At 42.2% G+C, this 18,131-nt stretch overlaps 1 protein-coding gene across 3 annotated transcripts in view; it reads left to right on the top strand.

The window, feature by feature from the left end:
* The window catches only part of SMARCD3 (SWI/SNF related, matrix associated, actin dependent regulator of chromatin, subfamily d, member 3), a 75,472-nt gene that overhangs the window by 41,201 nt on the left and 16,140 nt on the right, over positions 1-18,131 (top strand). For all 3 annotated transcript variants that reach the window (XM_058809334.1, XM_058809341.1, XM_058809325.1), the window contains 2 exons: positions 9,020-9,142; positions 16,585-16,707. In XM_058809334.1, the coding sequence (XP_058665317.1) occupies positions 9,020-9,142; positions 16,585-16,707 (246 nt within the window). The remainder of the gene's footprint in view (positions 1-9,019; positions 9,143-16,584; positions 16,708-18,131) is intronic.

Below are 18,131 nucleotides of genomic sequence, written 5' to 3'. Positions count from 1 at the left end.
TAATGAAAGCTAAGTTTCTTGTACTGTCAGGTTTGTCTGTCCCACACAAACTGTTTTCACAGACAATGATACATCCTGTATAGTGACACTGTTGCTGGAAATATATGTCCATTTCAAGATGCTTTTAGTTTTGTTTTGGGTTGGTTGGTTGTAGGAGTGTTTATATTTTTGGTTTTTATTTTGTGTGTTGCCTTTATAAGATTAAAGGTGTGAGAGGCAATCATACTTTTTTGCCAGCAGAGATCACTGACTCTGTTTACCAAGTCCATGATAATACTTTAATAGGTGGAAACTTACATAGGTGTGTCAGAAATCTCTACAGATGCTTTCAGAACCATGCTGTCACCAAATATTCTTGCTTTTCAGTATCTTTGTTGCTGCCAGCCAAAAGCTTTAACTGATGGAGTAATAAGGCATTTGCTAGAAGTCTCTTCTGCAGTGGGGTTTTTATGAGTGCAGCTGCAGTAGTGGTATCAATGATGTGACCTCTGTCTGGGTTAAGGTACTCTGTTAGGCTGCAGTTAGTGTGTCAGAAATCCCTTACTCCATCTGTGGGATGAAGAAAAGCTGTGCACATCATTGTCCTGTCAAGTGGAAGGTGGGCACTGGTGGCTGTGGAATGCATGTGAAACATGGGTAAAACTTCCAGCTTTGTGGAACTACCTCTGGAATGTTTTCCAGCCAGTCAGCATCCCACAGATTTTTTGCAGAGTCTTGCTTGTGTTTTCTGGGAAATTTGAAGAGAAGAGGGGAAGATATTAAATACATTTGACTCTTGAAAATGATCTTATGTAGTAGTGGAAAGGAGGTGGGTTCCCACTGTTCCTTGGTATGACAATGACTCAGCAGTTGGCACAGGTAACCTCTTGTTGGATTTCCAGGCTCTCTGGTCAAGCCTGTGCCGCAGTCCTGGAGCATTGTGCTGGTTGGGTAGGATCCCTGAGCCACTCCAGGTCAACTATTTGAGAAGGATTTAATTTTGCAGGAGTATAATTGTATGAAAAATTCAACCCAGCAAACTGTGCACGTAGGAAGATTGGATTAGGCAACAGCATGGGACATCCTGGCACTTCCAGTCTAGTTCCCTCTGGCTTGGAAGCCATGACACAACTGCCACTGCAAAACTAGTTAGATTCCTTACCTGAAACATTCTTTTGGCCTGGCAGCTTGGGTTTTTTTTTTTTTGTTTTGCTAGGCTCGGCAAGGGAAGTAGTTTGCTAAGTTAGAGAGGCTCCCCTCTTGAAATCCTCTTAGTCATTTGTTTTCTCTGATCCTGGTTAAATTAATGTTTTTCAAACTTTTTTAAATCTACCTCTCAAAAAAACAGAACTATACATAGTATTACAGATTGCCAGTATCCATCATGCTTGGATGCTGTTCCTGCATTTTTAGCTCTATTGGAAATAGCACTACAAATTAGGATTGCTGTGTTTATTTGGGTTTTTTGGGTGTTTGGGGTTTTTTGTTTTGTTTTTGGTTTTTTTTCTGTTTGTTTGTTTGGGTCTCTTGTTTTTTTTTTTTTTAATTGGCCTTTCCACATTGATACAGCCTCTGGTCATTCTGTGATTGGCTAATACAAGTATTTCTGCTTTCTGTCATATGCAACTGATGAATTCCCATATTAGAGCAGGATTTAGACTCTGAGGCATGATCCTATGTGTTGTAATGCTATATATGATCCCATCTCCATTATACGGTTCTGAGCTTCCTTACATTCTCTGTACTATCCTCTTCCTTGCAATGACAGTGACACCCAAATTTATCATTACTAAGTTTTCTTAGCGTACTTCTCCTTTTTTGTACAAGAACACTTTTTTCCTACACCAGGTCTTGCTCCAACCCGCATTTTTCAGTCTTTAGGAGTGGTTCCCTTTATGACTGTATGTCAAATACTTTACTTAAATGCAGGTTGATTGTATTGACAGCATATATTTTGTCTAAAATGCAGTTTTAACACAAGGACTTTGGTTACACTCACATTGACATACTGTAACATAACAAGGCTTAGTTTTTTTATAGTGTATTTAACATTGACTCTAGGTCTGTCCAGCAGGCTCTTTCCTGCCCTGTTTTCCTCACTTCTGGATCTTTCCCTTGTTCACACTTGGCTGTCGCTGAAACCCTCATTCAGTTTTGGAGAAGTTCACAGGCATCTTCATTCATGGCTGGGTTCCTAAATCTCTGGAGCTGATGTTACCTTTGTGACCCGGGTTTCACAGCTGTGCCTCAATTTCAACCTCAGACCACAAACTGTCTGTAGGGACACATGACTGCACCTCAGATTGTACCTCTTTCTCCAGGCCTTGCCTCCTCATTACTTCTGGTCAGTCTTATTTTCTCTTAGTATTGAGTCATTACATTTTTTCCCAGGGAGATGTGAATGTGATCCACCATTCTGATTTTTTGTCTTCCTTGCCTACCCATTCTGATGCAGGAATCTCAGCTGAAAACCATTCTAGCTCCATATAGCTGTGCCCATCTCTGCTTTTCCTTGTTTAACTTGCAGAGTGGAGTTCAACTTTGAAACAGCAAACTGCCCCTCCTTCTGTGGCATGCTCGTCTCTTAGTATTGGCTGCTGTTCTTCTCACTCAGCCCCAGATTCCTGAGGACTTTTTGTCTAGCTGTGCTGACAAGGTTTTTTACACCTGTCCTCTCCTTTTCATCTTCTCTACTTCATTTTCCTTTACACAAATATTTAGTCAATTTTTGCTGCTGCTGTTCACTGACCACCATATGGAATTCTCTGCACAGATCCCATGCCATAATAGCTGTCCTGCTGTGGGTTGGTCACTGCATGGCTGTTGTCCACCTCTTTCTTCATCTGAGCCAGCCAGAGGTGAGGAACACCAGGATCTGCCATTCTTTCATGTAAGAAAGAAGAGGTTAGGGGTGTGATAGTCAGTGGTAGCCTTGGATAAAGCAACTGTGAAATAGAGAAATTAAAGATCTTGCCAGGGATGAGGAAGGAGAGTAGTCAAGTACAAACCCTGGACTTTGGATAAGCAGAGTTTGCCTTATTCAGGGGACTGGTAGGTGTGATTCCTTGAGAAGCAGCTTTGAGGGGCAAAATGTGTCAAGGAATCTGGGAGGTCTTTAAGGACCTTTAAGAGCAGCCTGCTTTAAATGCAGGAAAATGAGCAGATTTATGAGGAGCCCAGAATTAGGTAATCACAGTGCTGGTCCCAACGTCAAAAGGCAATGTACAAGAAGTGAAGCAGGGACAAGGTTACAAAGGAGGAGTTTAGAACAATTGCCTGGGCGTTGCAGGGAATGGTATCAGCAAAGTCAAAGCTCAGCTGTAGTTGAGATTTTCAAGGGACATCAAGGAGAAGAAAAGCTTCTTCTATTGTGCTAGTAATAAAGGCTGACCAAGGAGAATGTGTGCTCCATGCTGAGCGGGCTGGGTGATCCAGTGATGACACAGACAATAAGTCTGAAGCACTCAAAGCCTTCTTTGTTCAGTCTGCACTAATGATGCCTCCCGTGCCCTGTGATCCGTGAACACATCCAAGAGGAACAGGCCACAGTGGACAGGGATAGGGCCAGGGATTCGTTGAGGAAACTTGACCCGTACAACTCCATGATAACCAACAGGCTACATCTGAGGGAGCTGAGAGAACTGGCCAATGTCCTTTCAAGGCCACTCTCTCATACGTAATAGTTTTGTGTTCAGGTTGGGACATTTTGGTCTGAATGGGCTGACAGCCATGTGGGTGCATGATGAGGCTGAGAAGGTGGCTAATGGTTGCTCAGAGTGCTGCAGGGATGTGTCATAGCAGCTGATCAGTCCAGCATCCTTGCCACTGGAGGAGGCAGTGCCATGCTGGCTTATGAAATCTACAGGTGGACCAATCTCTGTGTGGGGAAACCAGTTGATATGCTTGTGGACATGCTGGAGGAATGAACCAACAAGAACTTTCTGAAAGTCAACTAAGTCAAATGTTCTTCCTTGAGAAAGAGGAGGGCTGCCTGGCTGAGAAGCAGCACTGCTGGAAAGGCCCTGGAGGCACTGGTGGACAGCGAGCTGAGTGTGAGCAGGAGGTATGTCTTGTCAGCAGAGATGACTAACAGTGTCCAGAGCTCTGTGTCCAGGAGCACAGCCAAGAGATTGAGGCACTTGATTACCCTTCTTTGCTCCATACTCAATAGCTCAGTGCTAGAGCACTGTGTCTAGTTTTAGGATCCTGAATTCAAGAAAAACATTGGCAAACTGGACTAAGGTCAGTGGATGATTGTCAGGTCGATTGAATGACTGGATCAGCACATGAGGAAAGACTGAGACAACTGGCCTTGTTCAGCCTGAAGGATGCCTCTGAGGGGACCTAGCAATATCAATGGCTTGCCATGTCTTAAGAGAGGAGGACCAAGAACATGGATTGCTTTTGCCGTTTTACTGGACTGTGTTACCAGCCCTGTAGTAGTCAGTCGGAAATCCTCCTCAAATCACTCTCTCTTAGGGGTTGTAGGGTGGCACAGTTACGATTTATAAGGAATGTCAGCCCTTAGCTGTCTTTGTTTGACCATAGAAGCCTCAGTGGTAGAGATACTTGTGTCAATAAGCTATAGTCTAAAGATTCTCAGCAGGGAAACTGTCCAGTAGCTGCCAAGTCAGACTTCAGTCACTGCCACTTAAGATAAAAATTCTGGTTCTCAGCAATACATGTGAAATGCATGGGTTATGTCCATCTGCCATAGGTAGTAAAAAAGGCCAAGGATCAAACTGAACTTGTCAAACTTGGGGGAGGAAGAGGTTTTGGATTTTGTTATCTGTCTCAAAGACAGAAATTCTTGGGTAGCCTAATTCTCAAGATGCTGCCAAATCTCTATTTATTAGTGTTTTGTTTGTTTGGTTTTTTTAATCAAGATTACTGAAACTGTTTTGTTTGTCCTGCTTAAGCAGTGAAGAATGCAGCTCCAGTTGTTCCTGCCTGCAATAGATCCAGTTTTATTTACTGGGCTTTTTCTGAGATCCTGGAGGTGCACAACAATGGGACCTGTGAAAGATTTACTGGCCAGCTGTTGTATAAAACAGGTTCAAATTACATCGGCTTGCTCAGGACCTTGTCCATATGGGTTCTGAATACCTCCAGCCAAGGATGGACACTCCAGAGCATTTCTTGGCAGCCTGTTCCAAGGTTTTAATACCATAATGTGTTTTGTTTGTTCTGTCAGAGGTTTTTTTTTCTAAACCACTTCCTTATAGGGAGTGAATTGCCCATGCTGCAGTGAGTTTCTGCTGCCTCTCACCCTAATCTCATGCACCTCCAAGGGGAGGCTGGCCCTGTCTGTGCTTCACCAGTCCCCATGGCCATCACGCTCTCCCGGGCAACCTCCTTTTCCTTTTTCTTCTCCAGGCTAGGGAAGCTTTTGCAGCTTCTCCTGGCAGGTCTGTGCTCCAGCCCCCAACGTGCTCTGCAGGCCTTGCTCCAAGATGTCACATCTTTGTGGTCCTGTGCCCACCAGTCCAGATCCAGTTCCAACAGCATGGAGTCGGAAGGAAGAGCCTCTTTCCTGGGCTTGATGGCAAAACCTGTGCTAATGCAGCCCCTTTTGCAGCTGACCTTTGCTATGGCTGCCTTGCCCCTCAGAGTCCTTCTGCCCTTGTGTGTGTCCCTCAGGGCCCCCAGGTGCTCTCCTGCCAGTGTGTTTTGTACCGCAGCAATGCCCCCTGTGCCCCTGCCCGGTGTGACTCCATGCCAGGAGCAGAGCTTTCCCTGTGCCCACCTTCACTGTGCTGAGGAGCCGTCCTGTCTGTGCAGCCTGTCAGGGTCCCTGTGCACAGCCCTGCCGCCCCCCTGCCCTGGGCTCGGAGCTCTGGGGGCCTGAGGGCCGCGCTCAGCCCGGAGCAATGGAGCCAGAGACAGCGCGGAGCCTTCTCTGTGGCTTTGGACGTGAGCAGCAGAACCAGACCCGCTCCTGGCTTGTTCTTTAGCTGCTCATGCTGCTCGTCTTCTTGCAGAAGGCTTCCTCATTGCTTTCCCCAGCCTCCCGACTGCTGTCGTTGCCTTCCAAGCTGTCGTTCTGTGACAGCCATAGAAGCTATCCAAAGATGTTTGTATCCCAGAATTTGTAGTGTTGCAGCTGTTCCTTGGTCTCTGATTCTCTCTCACCAGCCTTGCACATCTGTTTACAGGCAGGTGTGGCAGGGCCCCCACACTGTCTGCCATCATGTCGTTCCTTCCACACTGTCCTCATTGCCCCCACCTGCAAGTTGGCCATTTTTTTGTCATCACTGATAAAAAATCTTGTGGAAATCATAGATAAAAATGCATAATTTCATGGCAATTGCTTTTTAGTAATTTATAAAAGTTTGAAATGTTTGAATTTTCATAATAGAAAGATAACTGCGGCCGCAAGAAGGACACTGTCTTACTAATGTTAATAGTAATCTCTTCCAGTTATTCATGGAATTCTAAGATAAAGTATAACTACATATGTTCAAAACCTTGGCTGATCAGATGCTGGTTCTGCTAGGTGCTTTCTGGAGTTTTGTCAACTAGATCAAGGCCAGAATGGAGAATTGAAGTATTGAAACACTCTTTTTGCATTTCTAGTTAAAACTTTAGTAGGAGAGTGTAGACCTGCACGGAGCTATGAACTGTTCTGTTAGGGCAAACCATGCAAGGGAAGGAATTAGGCAGGCTGCACAGATCTTTGTCCCATAGGCATTGTTATGCCTCCAAAAGATTATTCCAGTAGTAGGGTGAGAAAGCAAAAGACTGAGAGCTCACAAAACTGGCCTGAGTAAGCCTTTGATCTTGCCCAAATCCCATCTTTGCTGTGACCATAACACATCCCTAGAGAAGAATACAAACACAGCAAGTACAATTCCTCTCTCAAACGCTCTCCCAACTGTGGCCATTTGCAGTTCAAGGAATTAGATGCACTTTTGTCTTTGGCTGATTTTAAAGTGTTTGTGCTTTTTAGCATCTTGTAATATTTAGCATCCAGTTTGGTTAAAAGAATGGAATAGGAGATAACCATTTCACTTTCATGTGATAAAAGATGTAAAAGCATAGAATAAAAATATTTATTGAAGGTTTCTGCTGTTTCTACAAACGTCCTAGAAATTTGATTAGATCCTGGTCTAGTACCTGTTGAACCAGCCAGAAAGGCTGTATCACCTGTGCTGCATAGGCTCTGTCCTAAGGACTCTGTAGGCCATGCTTCAGCCTGTGCCCAGGGCATTCACAGACTGACTCTGATGGCACTTGGCATTAGAGGTCTGAAACTACTCTCCCGGTCCAGAATTTTTAATTGACTGTAGCACACTATCATTAATTTCTTCAGGCAAGGAACTGAGAAATCTTTTCATGTGTGCAGAACAGGAAAAAAACACTGGGGTGTTTTGTTGTGTCAAAAGATCTGCACTCAATGCCTCGCTGCCCTTGCTCTGCAAGCTGTCTGTCAATTCCCTGATGTTTCCAGGATAGTGCTTGCTCTTCATGCTCATGTTTCTTTTATCATGCAGCTGATACTAACATTTTGAGAAAGCATATAACCAGTTAAAGCTATAAGGGTTTGTCTAAAGCTGAACAGAGTTTTTACTCTGGTTTCTACTTTTCCAAAGTATCTGTGATTTCTGCTTTTCCAAAGTTTTAGTCTTGCTGTAAGTAGAGCAGGTATTCTACCATCTCAAAACAAAAAGAGTCAGTTGAAAGATACATTTATTTAATAACTTTAATCTGTCTAAATACAGCAAGGAGAAATTGTTTGTTGTCAGGCTGGAAAAGAAAATCATTAAGAAAGGGATGGCAAAAACCTGTAAAACATATAGCACAGGTGCCTAGGGAATGTCTTCCCACTGCTGCTCCAGCAGTGGAGGGAAATAGCATCAAATGAAACTCACTCGTGGCAGGTTCCAAAGGAGGAAAAGGAGGTTCTTCCTCCTACATTGCCTGGTGAGGTTCTGGAACGCTCTGCCTTGGACTGTTGCGGATATGAAAGGCAGAAACTTTGAACCCTTGTCAGAGACACAATACTAGGAGAGCCAGCTGTTGGCATGACCTCTGCAATTGTTCTCATGTCCTTGTTCCACAGGGAACAGATGCATGCCTGGTGTCTCTCACATAGGTGTTTGTGCCTTACACCAGATATAAACTGTAAATTTAACTGCAACTAATTCTGTTTCTAAAGCAAAACATGAATACCAACTCACTTTTAATTCCTGTGGAAATATAGGAGTGAATATTGAGTGAATGTTGTAGAAATAGAAAAGGTTGTCTAGTAGATCTATTTTAGTTACTTACAGTACCTTTTTATTATTTTCCTGCATGAATTATTCCAAATTAAGAAGCAACATTTTAATTTAAGGGTATACTTACCCATTTCTAAGCTCAGTTCATTAGGTCATACTCCAACCTACTTCATATCCCCTCCTCTGCCAACTTCCCTGTAAAAGAGAATATAAAAAGGGGGTTTGTCAATAGAACTAATGTAGTTAACTAATGTATTAAAATAGCAATAAAAGATGTCAGGATTGTAAGTTGACACCTGATGGCTGGTCATGTTGAGACTTTGACATGGAGGTCAATTTCGTCAATTTCACCAGCACAGGAAGATGTGTTGACAAAGGCAGGCATCCTACCTGGCATTTTTACTTACAAAGGGTGACACTTGTTTTTGAAACACCGACATGAACACACCTCACCCCCCCTCCCCCTTTAGTTTGGGGGATGCTGCACTTTTCTAGAGTTTTTTAGAATTCTAGGACAAATTCACTGTAGTTTGGATTGCCAAAGGTAGTCTCCCTGGCTGCTGGTAGCTAAGCCTCTCTGGAAGAACGCAGCCATGGTTCAGGCTCTGTGGATTCAGGCGGGGGCTTCCAGAGTGCATTAGCCTCAGTTCTGTGCTCCTGCTCTTCAGTCTGTGCTTGTCCCATGCCTCTGGGAGCTGCTGTCGCAGGGAGAGCCCCTCTGGGCACTCCTGTCCAAGGGCTGGGAATGCGTCAGTGTGGCTGTTCTGCAGCATGGCAGATTTGTGCTCCCGGTGTTGAGGAATCCCGTGCTTCCTTCTCAGATCCGGGAGCTGGTTCCTGAGTCGCAGGCCTACATGGATCTCTTGGCCTTTGAGCGCAAGCTGGACCAGACCATCATGCGGAAGCGTGTGGACATTCAGGAGGCACTGAAGAGACCAATGAAGGTATGTTGTGGAAACCTTGGAGATTGTATCAGGGGAGGCAAATAATTCTTGTAGTAAATGGTGGAAATACCTTTCAAGCTAAAGTCTCATTAGCAGAAATGCTTTGGAATGGGTTAGACAAAGCTCCTAAGAGTAAACAGCTGGGAATCAGCATGCATGGGAAAGTGGTAGAGAAAATTCAGTGGCTATTACCAGCTCTAGCTTCTGAAAATCTTTAATAAGGGGAATAATAGCCTAGGGATAAATAAAGGATCGATAAACATTGGTTTAACTTGGTATTAAAATGGTAAAAAATGAGAAAATAAGCGATTAGAGGGATGTGCTGAAGGTATGTGTTATGTTTTCAATTCAAATTTGGTCAAAAGTGGATCTTGTGGAATAACAGAGCATACAATGGGAAGAATTACTTACAGAAATTATTAGTTGTGTAAAAAAAGAATGGGTGACATTTTCTGCAGTTTCTATTAGATAAAGTCCAGCACTTTGCTCTTCCTAATATCCCACTGAAAAGGTTTTTTCTAAGTTTTCTGAGTCTATTCATTGGAATCATGGAAGAGTTTAGATTGGAGGAAACTGGAAGTTATTTAGTTCAACCTTCTGCTAAAAACAGGGTTGTCAAGGCCTTGTTGAGTTTGAAAATCTGTAAGGATGGAGGTTTCACAGCCTTGTTAGGCAGTCTGTTACATTTTTTGCCCATTCTCATTGCGAAGAATTTCTTTTCATGTCTCATTTAAGTTCTTGTAACTGTATTGGGTAGCTCATACTCTATTCCTCAAATAATTCCCATAGAATGAAGAGTTTTGTAGCCATGTGTCTGCTGTGACATAAAGCTGTCATTCTTGTCTGTACCACTGTGATGGGGGTCAGCCCAACAAAGATCAATATTCTGTTGCTTTTGTCACTGTACAGGCACCTGATAAAACATGGAAGGCTTTTACCTCTTGGTGTTTTTCCAGTTGATATATGTGAAACGAACAAAGCAACAACAAAAAACAAACAAACAAAAAAACCCCATAAAACCCAAACAAAAAACCAACCAACCAAAAAAAAACCACCAAAAACCAAACAAAAACAAACCAAAAAAAGAAACAATTAAGTTATTAAGTTCCATTAACACCTCCTAGACAGAAAGGAAACTGAATTGTGGATGGTCTAAATCATGAGTTCATTCTTAAAAAGTGTTGCACATAATATATTTTACTCTCAGAAGAAGTAGTTTGTCTTACCTTCTTGATATGGGTAGAACACCATTCTCTTAAACTAGTTAGGAATCTGGCCATATTTAAAGGTTTGACTTAAATTCATAAATCAGCAGGAAGTTATTTATTCTGTGGCAAAGTCTTTAATAAGGGAATCAACAAGTGCACAAGGTCCTAGCTGTAAGCTGTGCTATGGAGATATTCAGTGTCTGGGATAGAGAAGAGTGTAGGAGGCACAACACTCTACAGAAACTGTAGACAGAAAATTCTGTTTCTGTCTAGGGCTCAGCAAACACATTTTAAATATCACTTACTGTACTCAGTTAATATCTAGAGAATGATCAAATAGATGTTTTCCAAATTCATGTGTAGGTAGTCCTAGCATATAGGTATCAGAACTGTCAAAATAGGGCTAAACCTAGATAAACTTCGGTTTTTCTTAATGTTAAGTATTTCCATTTTATTATAGTTGCAGAATTGGTAACAGCAGTAGAAGTTATTTCTGCATTTCCATCTCTTATCAAAGCTCTTGTAATTTTTAAATACTTGTCTTAGAACGGGGATTCTCAAACTGGGATTGTAATCCTATGCGAAATATGAATTTGTCTAAAGTATGTGAAATTATGTGGGTAATAAGCAGGATTTCTCAGAGTTACCAGCTGTAGCTGCAGTTACAGTGTTTGTCGCGGTGATTGAGCTGCAGATAGAAACAGCTAGAATCTGTGGTTGTAGGGAGCCACAGATTTATGGTCTAGTGTTGCTCAGGTTGGGTTTTTTTTCTGTCTGAAGACTATTCTGGGGAAATTTTAGGCATAAGGGCATAAGTGGTTAAAGCTTTTTTTTTTTTTTTTTTTTTTTTTTTTTTTTTGTCAGGACAGTGCATAAAATATGTTTGGCTTGTTGATCCTCCTTGGATCTCCTGAGAGCAGGTGCACTCTTGAAGCAGATGAAAGCAGATGACAGCTGTGGTATGGCTGAAGAAGTGAGGAGACCTGGGGTTTGGCCGGCTGTTGAAGGGGAAAATGTCCTTCCCCACCTGTCAGCTCCTTTGACTGCTGTCAGCAGCCCTCTTCAGCTGCCTTGGCAGTTTCTGCTGGTTGGGCACTGCTGTGTACTCTCCTCTTCTTCAGCCAGTCCTGCATTCCTGGATTGCATCTGTCATGAGAGTCTCAGAATTCATTGTCTGCAGAGCAGCATTAGCAAGAGTCCTTGTACAGACTTCATGGAAGACCCACATGGTCAGAATTCCAGAAAGAACTTTTAGGAGGTAGTCAGGCAGACAGGGCTGCTTGACAGATATAGCAAGGTCCATGACCTGAAGGAAACAGAAACTGTACACTCAACAGATCAGTAGATGTCATTAAAGAATTAATCACTGAAAATCTATGCAGCTCTAAGGCCATGGTGGACTTTGGGAGTGGGATTTATTTGGCTAAGTATAGACATAGCCATTTCATTCATTTATATCTGAGCTAGTCACTCTCAGCTCCCTTCATAGTTGAGAGATTAAGTTGGTGTAGACAGTGGTGTTCAGGGCACAATTCTTCTCAAACAGAAGTGGATGTTTAAAATAGTATAGATAGATAACACCTTAAAAATGCTTATTTGTCTCCACTGTGTAACCCTGAGATAGACAGTTGTCGCCATGAACATAATTTTAAGACTGAGATGATTTTCATCCCAAAGCCTGAACCAGGGTCTTCTGACTGAAAGTGGGATGTGACTGTGACATGGGCAGGGCTCCTACTCCAAGTGCTGGCACCACAGACAGTGCTTTCATCTCACCCAAACCACAGACTGTCATCCAGAGACTGTCCCTCTTTTGCAGCGAACTGGTGTGAGACATTCCGTTTACCAGATATGCGTATAGTTGCAGTTCCCAAACTAAATTATCTGCTTCCAGGTTCTCCATTTTTAGGTGAAAAACAAGTAGTAGCATCAGAACACCATCACAGTGTCTCTCTCCCTAGTTTCGTGAATTGAGATACTTTTTTCCCCACTTTCAGGTTTTAAGATGACTGAGGAATTGATAGTGGATTGTTGGCAGAAAGCAATTAGGTTTTTTTTCTGAAACACTTGTCTTGTGGCATAATTCTGTGTTCTGCTTTTTGCGTTATGAGATAAGGAAAATGGAAACACCTTATCTCCTTTAATCAGTTAGTGTTTTAAATATGTCTTTCAGGTTCTTTAATGTTCTCTTTTCTCGGGTAAAAAATTCATTCCTCCCAATCCCTGTAGAAAAATAATTTTTCAGTGCATCTGACTTCTTATTGCCTGTCACTATACAACTCCTCATTCTCTCCTGAGAAAGTAGAATATGCAACTATGAAATAAGCTGCTACAGCTGATTTTGTAGACTACTGTGCATACTAATTTCCATTTTATTCCTCTATAGCATTTGCTTCACCTTTTTCTTAGTTTTGTTTTTGTTGTTTATGCTTTTATAGAACTGTTTATAAGTGTTTTTCATGTGTCAGTGCAATTTTGAACTCAGTAAATACTGTCTCATTTCTTTTATTATTCATTATACTTGTGTAGTCTACCAAGTCATTGGTTTTTCTGCTTTGTGTTGGCCATTTTTAAGTTCATGTCCATTTTCTTTTCAGGAGTTACCTAACTAATTTTGTTTCCTCTACACATTTTGACATATCTTGCTGCTGCTCTGAGCAAGATGCCTCTATATTCCAGCTCTGATATGGACATTCTTCATTTAATTTGGGTATTTTATAATGATCAGACAGCGGTCATTGTTTTTTCTGTTTCCTGATTTTTAGTTTCCATGCTACCACTGTTCATTTTGCTTTCTAAAAAGCTTTTTTTTCTGTGAGACCAGAAAACAGTTACTGTATATGCAAAAGCAAAAACACAGATTTTAATCTTTTCTGTGCTTTGTGCTTGAGGTTTTTATGCTATATTGAGGTTCGTAGAAATTCACCCTTAAGATATACTTAGGGAGCTTTTAACACAATACTACTTACAAGACTTGCAGTCAGATTTTCTTGAGTCAGTCAGCGGTAGACTGTCTGCTAATAACTTTGTTTGTTTGTTTGTTTGAAATCCCAAGCACAACTTCCCTGGAAGGGCCTGGGAGGTTTTGGGTCCAGGCTGAGAGTTCATTGAAGGAAACTAACTTCAGCAGTTGATGGAGATTTATCTGGGGGATAACACACAGATCCTGGGATCATCAGATACTTGCTTTCTGATTTGACTTGTTAGGGATTCAATACTAATGGAAACTGAAAAAAAAAAAAAAAGTAACACTGTAAACCAGGGAAGGTTTTCTGGAGGATTTGACAGATCTCCAGCATTTCACCCATTTAAAGCTGTATTCATTACTTAAAGCCGTATTCATTTGTGTGAGGATGACATCAGAGAACTTGGAGAAAGAGCAAGCTTTAAGTGTGCTGCTCCACTGTTCCTGTCAGACTCCCATTCAGATCTGCTTGATTTCATGTGAGCTCACCCAGCAGCTGTGCTGAGACCTTTGCAGGAGTTCATTGCTGACATTACCACTCATCTGTTACCTATGATTACTTCTTTCCTTTTAGTTTTCTCAAAGAGAAATTGTAAGTGAAATACAATGGGTTTAGGGGTAGACTTTTCATTTTAATATGACTGCTCTTTAAAGTTTCTTTTGCTGAAGCTGAGTCAAAGATCAGTGTCTTACTGTAAGAGAACAAGGAGCTGAAGCGTTTACTGATTTTTGGACAAGAGATTATTTGAATCACAAAGTTGATCAAGTCTCTGTGAAGTTCCTCCTGCTTAGCCTTGCCTTTTTGGGTAGTGAAGTTCTGGTGTGACTGAAGAGATGAAATGTGATGCTTACTTTTTGCCCTAGAGCTGTAAGTCTTCTCTTTAGTTTTTGCTCCTAGCTACTGAGAGTCCTTCAGTTGCTTGCTCTTCTGTTCTCTGAGAATCCACTGTACAGAGAGGAGAACAGATTCTAGGTCTGTGTGATAAAGCACATGGCTGAGAAATTTACAGAATTTATTGAAGGGCTGTCACTTCTTGCCACCACTTTATTTAAGCTGCAAAGCAATCAAGTTGCTCATAAATGTTATCATTTCCTCCGTGGATGAGGTGGAGTTGCTCAACTGGAGACGGAAGAAGGTGTTCCTTCTCTCATTCTGAGAGCCTTCTGGATATGAACTTGACATTCTTGTGGAACATAGGGATACTGCGAGTGAACCAAATACAGTGATTTTTGGTGTGTATCAGCAACTGAAGAGACTTCATGGCCTGTACTTTAAAACCCTACCCAGCACCATGTTAGTGTCTTTCTTTCTTGAGCTCAGTTTTAACTGTATCTCATCTCTAAGCTGGCATCTTCCAAGACTGGACATCCTTATGACAGCAGTATGGCTGTGCATGCTGGAGTTGTTACTAGATAGATCCCTTCAGGTGGGATTCATACTGTACTCTTGGGTCCCTGCTAAGGGTCTTATTGCTCACTGGTAGTTTGAATCAGCTGCCAGGAGAATAGTCACGGTAGGAGAGAAAGAACTTAAGGGTCCAAAGTAACTGTTCCTGGCTCTAAAGCCACAGTTCTGAAATCTTGCTAGGGATTTCTAAATTTATTTTCTTTAAATTCTACTGCATGAAGTATGTATTACCACTGTTGGTAATAAGGGCTTGTAGGGCAAGTTCAAAAGCCATTGTCTAGTTCCTGGACCTGGAAGAGGAGACAGCCTGCCAAAATGTCTGGGAGCAGAACCTTTCCCAGGTAGCTCTTACAAGGAGTCAGTGGTGCTGCTGACACTAGATGTCTATTAAGTAAAAGCCTGCTTGTGTATGTAGGTACAGTTCTGCAAGTAATCCAGGTGGGGATAAAATTTAGGAATGGCGCATAAAATGTCCAGGGTTATTTGAAGAGTTTTGAGTTTAGAAAGGTGAAATCCTTCACAAATCCACCACACTAAATAGAGATTTGGGGTCATTAAAATAATTATATTATGAAACAGCACAGAAATCCTGTGGGAAAAGGTGGAAAAAACATGGATTCACAAGAATATTTTTCTGCTAATCTGCTGTTTTTACCTGTGTAAATCTGTCATTTTCTGCACTGATGGCACTTCGGAAAATCCTGTTCCCTGTCAGAGCATACTGTAGACACTGCATTTCTATCAAACCTCTCTGTTACTGTCTTCTCCAGATTTGGCAGAATGTAGTAATTTTCCTGTTCCTCTTCAGCCATACATCTCTGCCTTCCCCATTCCTCTATGCCAGGTTATGCTGTATAATCTGCTGCATGTAGCTTCGTTCTCTCCTATGTGTGTATAAGCTTTACAAGATTGAGCCTTTCTTATGTTGTTTTGTCGGCATGAACTTGGCAACTGTAGCCTTTTTGACATTGTCATCTACATAGGTATTGGAGATTAGAGTCCCAAAGTAATTTTTGGTAACAATCTTTTCTGGAATCCATGCATCAGACTTAATAGCTGGGTTTTCCACGTGATGCATGGAAGGAAAGGCATGAGAGATGACACAGCCGTAAGCCACTACAGTGACTGGGAAGCTTCAGGTGGTCTGTAAAAATGACAATGTATTAGCATGATTGTATCTCTGGCAGACTTCAGCACCTGGGTTAGGGATGAGGCAGGGTGCCTTCCTTCACACAAGTCTCCCAGCAAGCTGGAGCTGCAGCATGTTTGCTCAGGGTGAAGAGGAGAGCGAGGCAGTGGTGTATGTGTTGGTGTGTTCAGGTGTGTCTGCAGGAGGAGTATTAGCAGGTGCTACAGGATGGCACGACGCAGATGGGCAGGATGTGCCCAGCAGGTAGTTCGCAGCATGAGCTGTATTTGTGACTGCCATATACAAATCTGAGCTATGCAACTATGAAAGACATTTGTGTTGCAATAGTGTTGCAGCTGAATTTTAGCAATCTAGCTAGGTCGAAGCCAGAAAGGACATAATATCATGCTTTACCCACAGTGATTTCTCAGGTATCTAATCTAGAAGTATAGGATGTATCACTTCTTAGGCATGGCAACCTTCTGTCTTCCTCCATTTACAGTGAATTTCAGCATGTTTGTATAGCCAGGAGTTTTTGAAAGGAATTTTTAGTTTCAGTTCTTCAATGTATTTTCGTACATGTAAAGAATCTTAAATTCTAATACAACTGATGCAGCTGTACAAAACATGGAGATTCCCTATTATATGTGTAATTGTCACCTTTCCTGCAGCTTCCTCAGATCCTGAACTTAAACTGGATATGTACTTTTCCCTTGTCTATGTGCATAACAGCAAAAGCGGAAACTGAGACTTTACATCTCCAACACATTTAATCCTGCAAAATCAGACGCTGATGACTCTGATGGCAGCATTGCTTCGTGGGAGCTGCGTGTGGAGGGGAAGCTCCTGGATGATGTATGACTTATCTCTGCTTCACTGGGGCTGGCAGGGTCTAAAGATTGTCTTTTGGAGTGGTAGGTTGTACTGGGAACATCAGCTGAGACAAGCCATGTCTGAATGGCAGTGTTGGCTTGCTGCTGCTGGGAAGGCATTGTGCCCAGCCCAAGTGAGGGATAGGGCCCTAATGGGAATATTAGCGAGTGCAGCAGAAAATGAGGCAGACATAAGGATGGGATAGGTGGGAGGAAGTGGAGAGAAGAGGGCTGAGACTAATCCTTTTAAAGAGATGGCAGGGTTCAGGTTACAGCAGGTGTGGTAATTGTGGCCTACAGTGGGCATTGCATGTTGTGAAGAGCAGGATAACAAGGAGAAGGCAGTACTTCATATTCTTAGGGGGTTCCACACAATGTATGAATAGTTAGAGCAAGGATGGAAGAAACATTTTACTATTATGAAGTCCTCAGAAACCTCAGTGGTGGATTTAGCTGTCTTGGGGAAGGCTGGACTTTGCTAATAAAGGCGTCCATCTATTTGAAATTACTTCACAAGTAAGTGTTTATAGGCTAAACAGACTGAGAACATGCATGCATGGAGAGGGCAAGGCTTTCAGTCTGTCTGGAGGTACCTGTACATGAATCAGAGTCTTGCTGGAGGAAGAAGTGGTGACAAAGTGCAGCATCCGGGAATTGAAGTTAGATTCAGTTTAGAAATTAGAGCATAAATGTCAATAAAGAAAGAGATTCTTTATTGGAAGAACATAGCTTTTTAATTACCAGCATTTTTTAATAAAATGTTATCTGCATTAAACACAAAGAAATAAATTGGAATCCTGTGGTCTGTATTCTGTGGAGAGTCAGGTAATCACAGACCTTCTAATTTTTAATATAGACAACATGAGCTGTGCACTAAACAACAAATACTGATAATTAAATGAAAACAAAAAACTTAAAAGGAAATAGTTTTGCTTAGTGTATGACAGTCTGCAAAATTTACTGTAATCTGATAAATCAGACCAAGAAATTAGCATTCATCAAAAAAATCCCAGGCTGTTAAAAAGAAAGGTATACAGCAGACTTGTGATCATAGAAGGGTTTGGGTTGGAAGGGACCTTCAGGACCATCTCATTCCATCCCACTGCCCTGGACAGGGACCCCTTCCACTGGTCTGTGTTGCTGAAAGCCCCTTCCAGCCTGGCCTGGAACACTTTCAGGGATAGGGCAGCCGCAGCTTCTGTGGGCAACCTGTGCCTCACCACCCTCTGAGTAAAAAATGCCCTTCTTGAGACCAGTCCAACCCTGTAATTACAGATCTTGGTAAAAAGTTGCCCTTGATCTTTCTTACAAGCTCCCTTTAAATATTCCCTGCAACCTATGTTTCTCTCGGCTGAACAGCCCCAACTCTCTCAGCCTGTTCTCACAGGAGAGGTGCTCCAGTCCTGA

Source organism: Ammospiza caudacuta, chromosome 1, assembly GCF_027887145.1.
Source record: "Ammospiza caudacuta isolate bAmmCau1 chromosome 1, bAmmCau1.pri, whole genome shotgun sequence".
NCBI lineage: Eukaryota > Metazoa > Chordata > Aves > Passeriformes > Passerellidae > Ammospiza > Ammospiza caudacuta.
The sequence above is the reverse complement of the archived record's forward strand: the minus strand, read 5'-3'. Positions and strand labels throughout refer to the sequence as shown.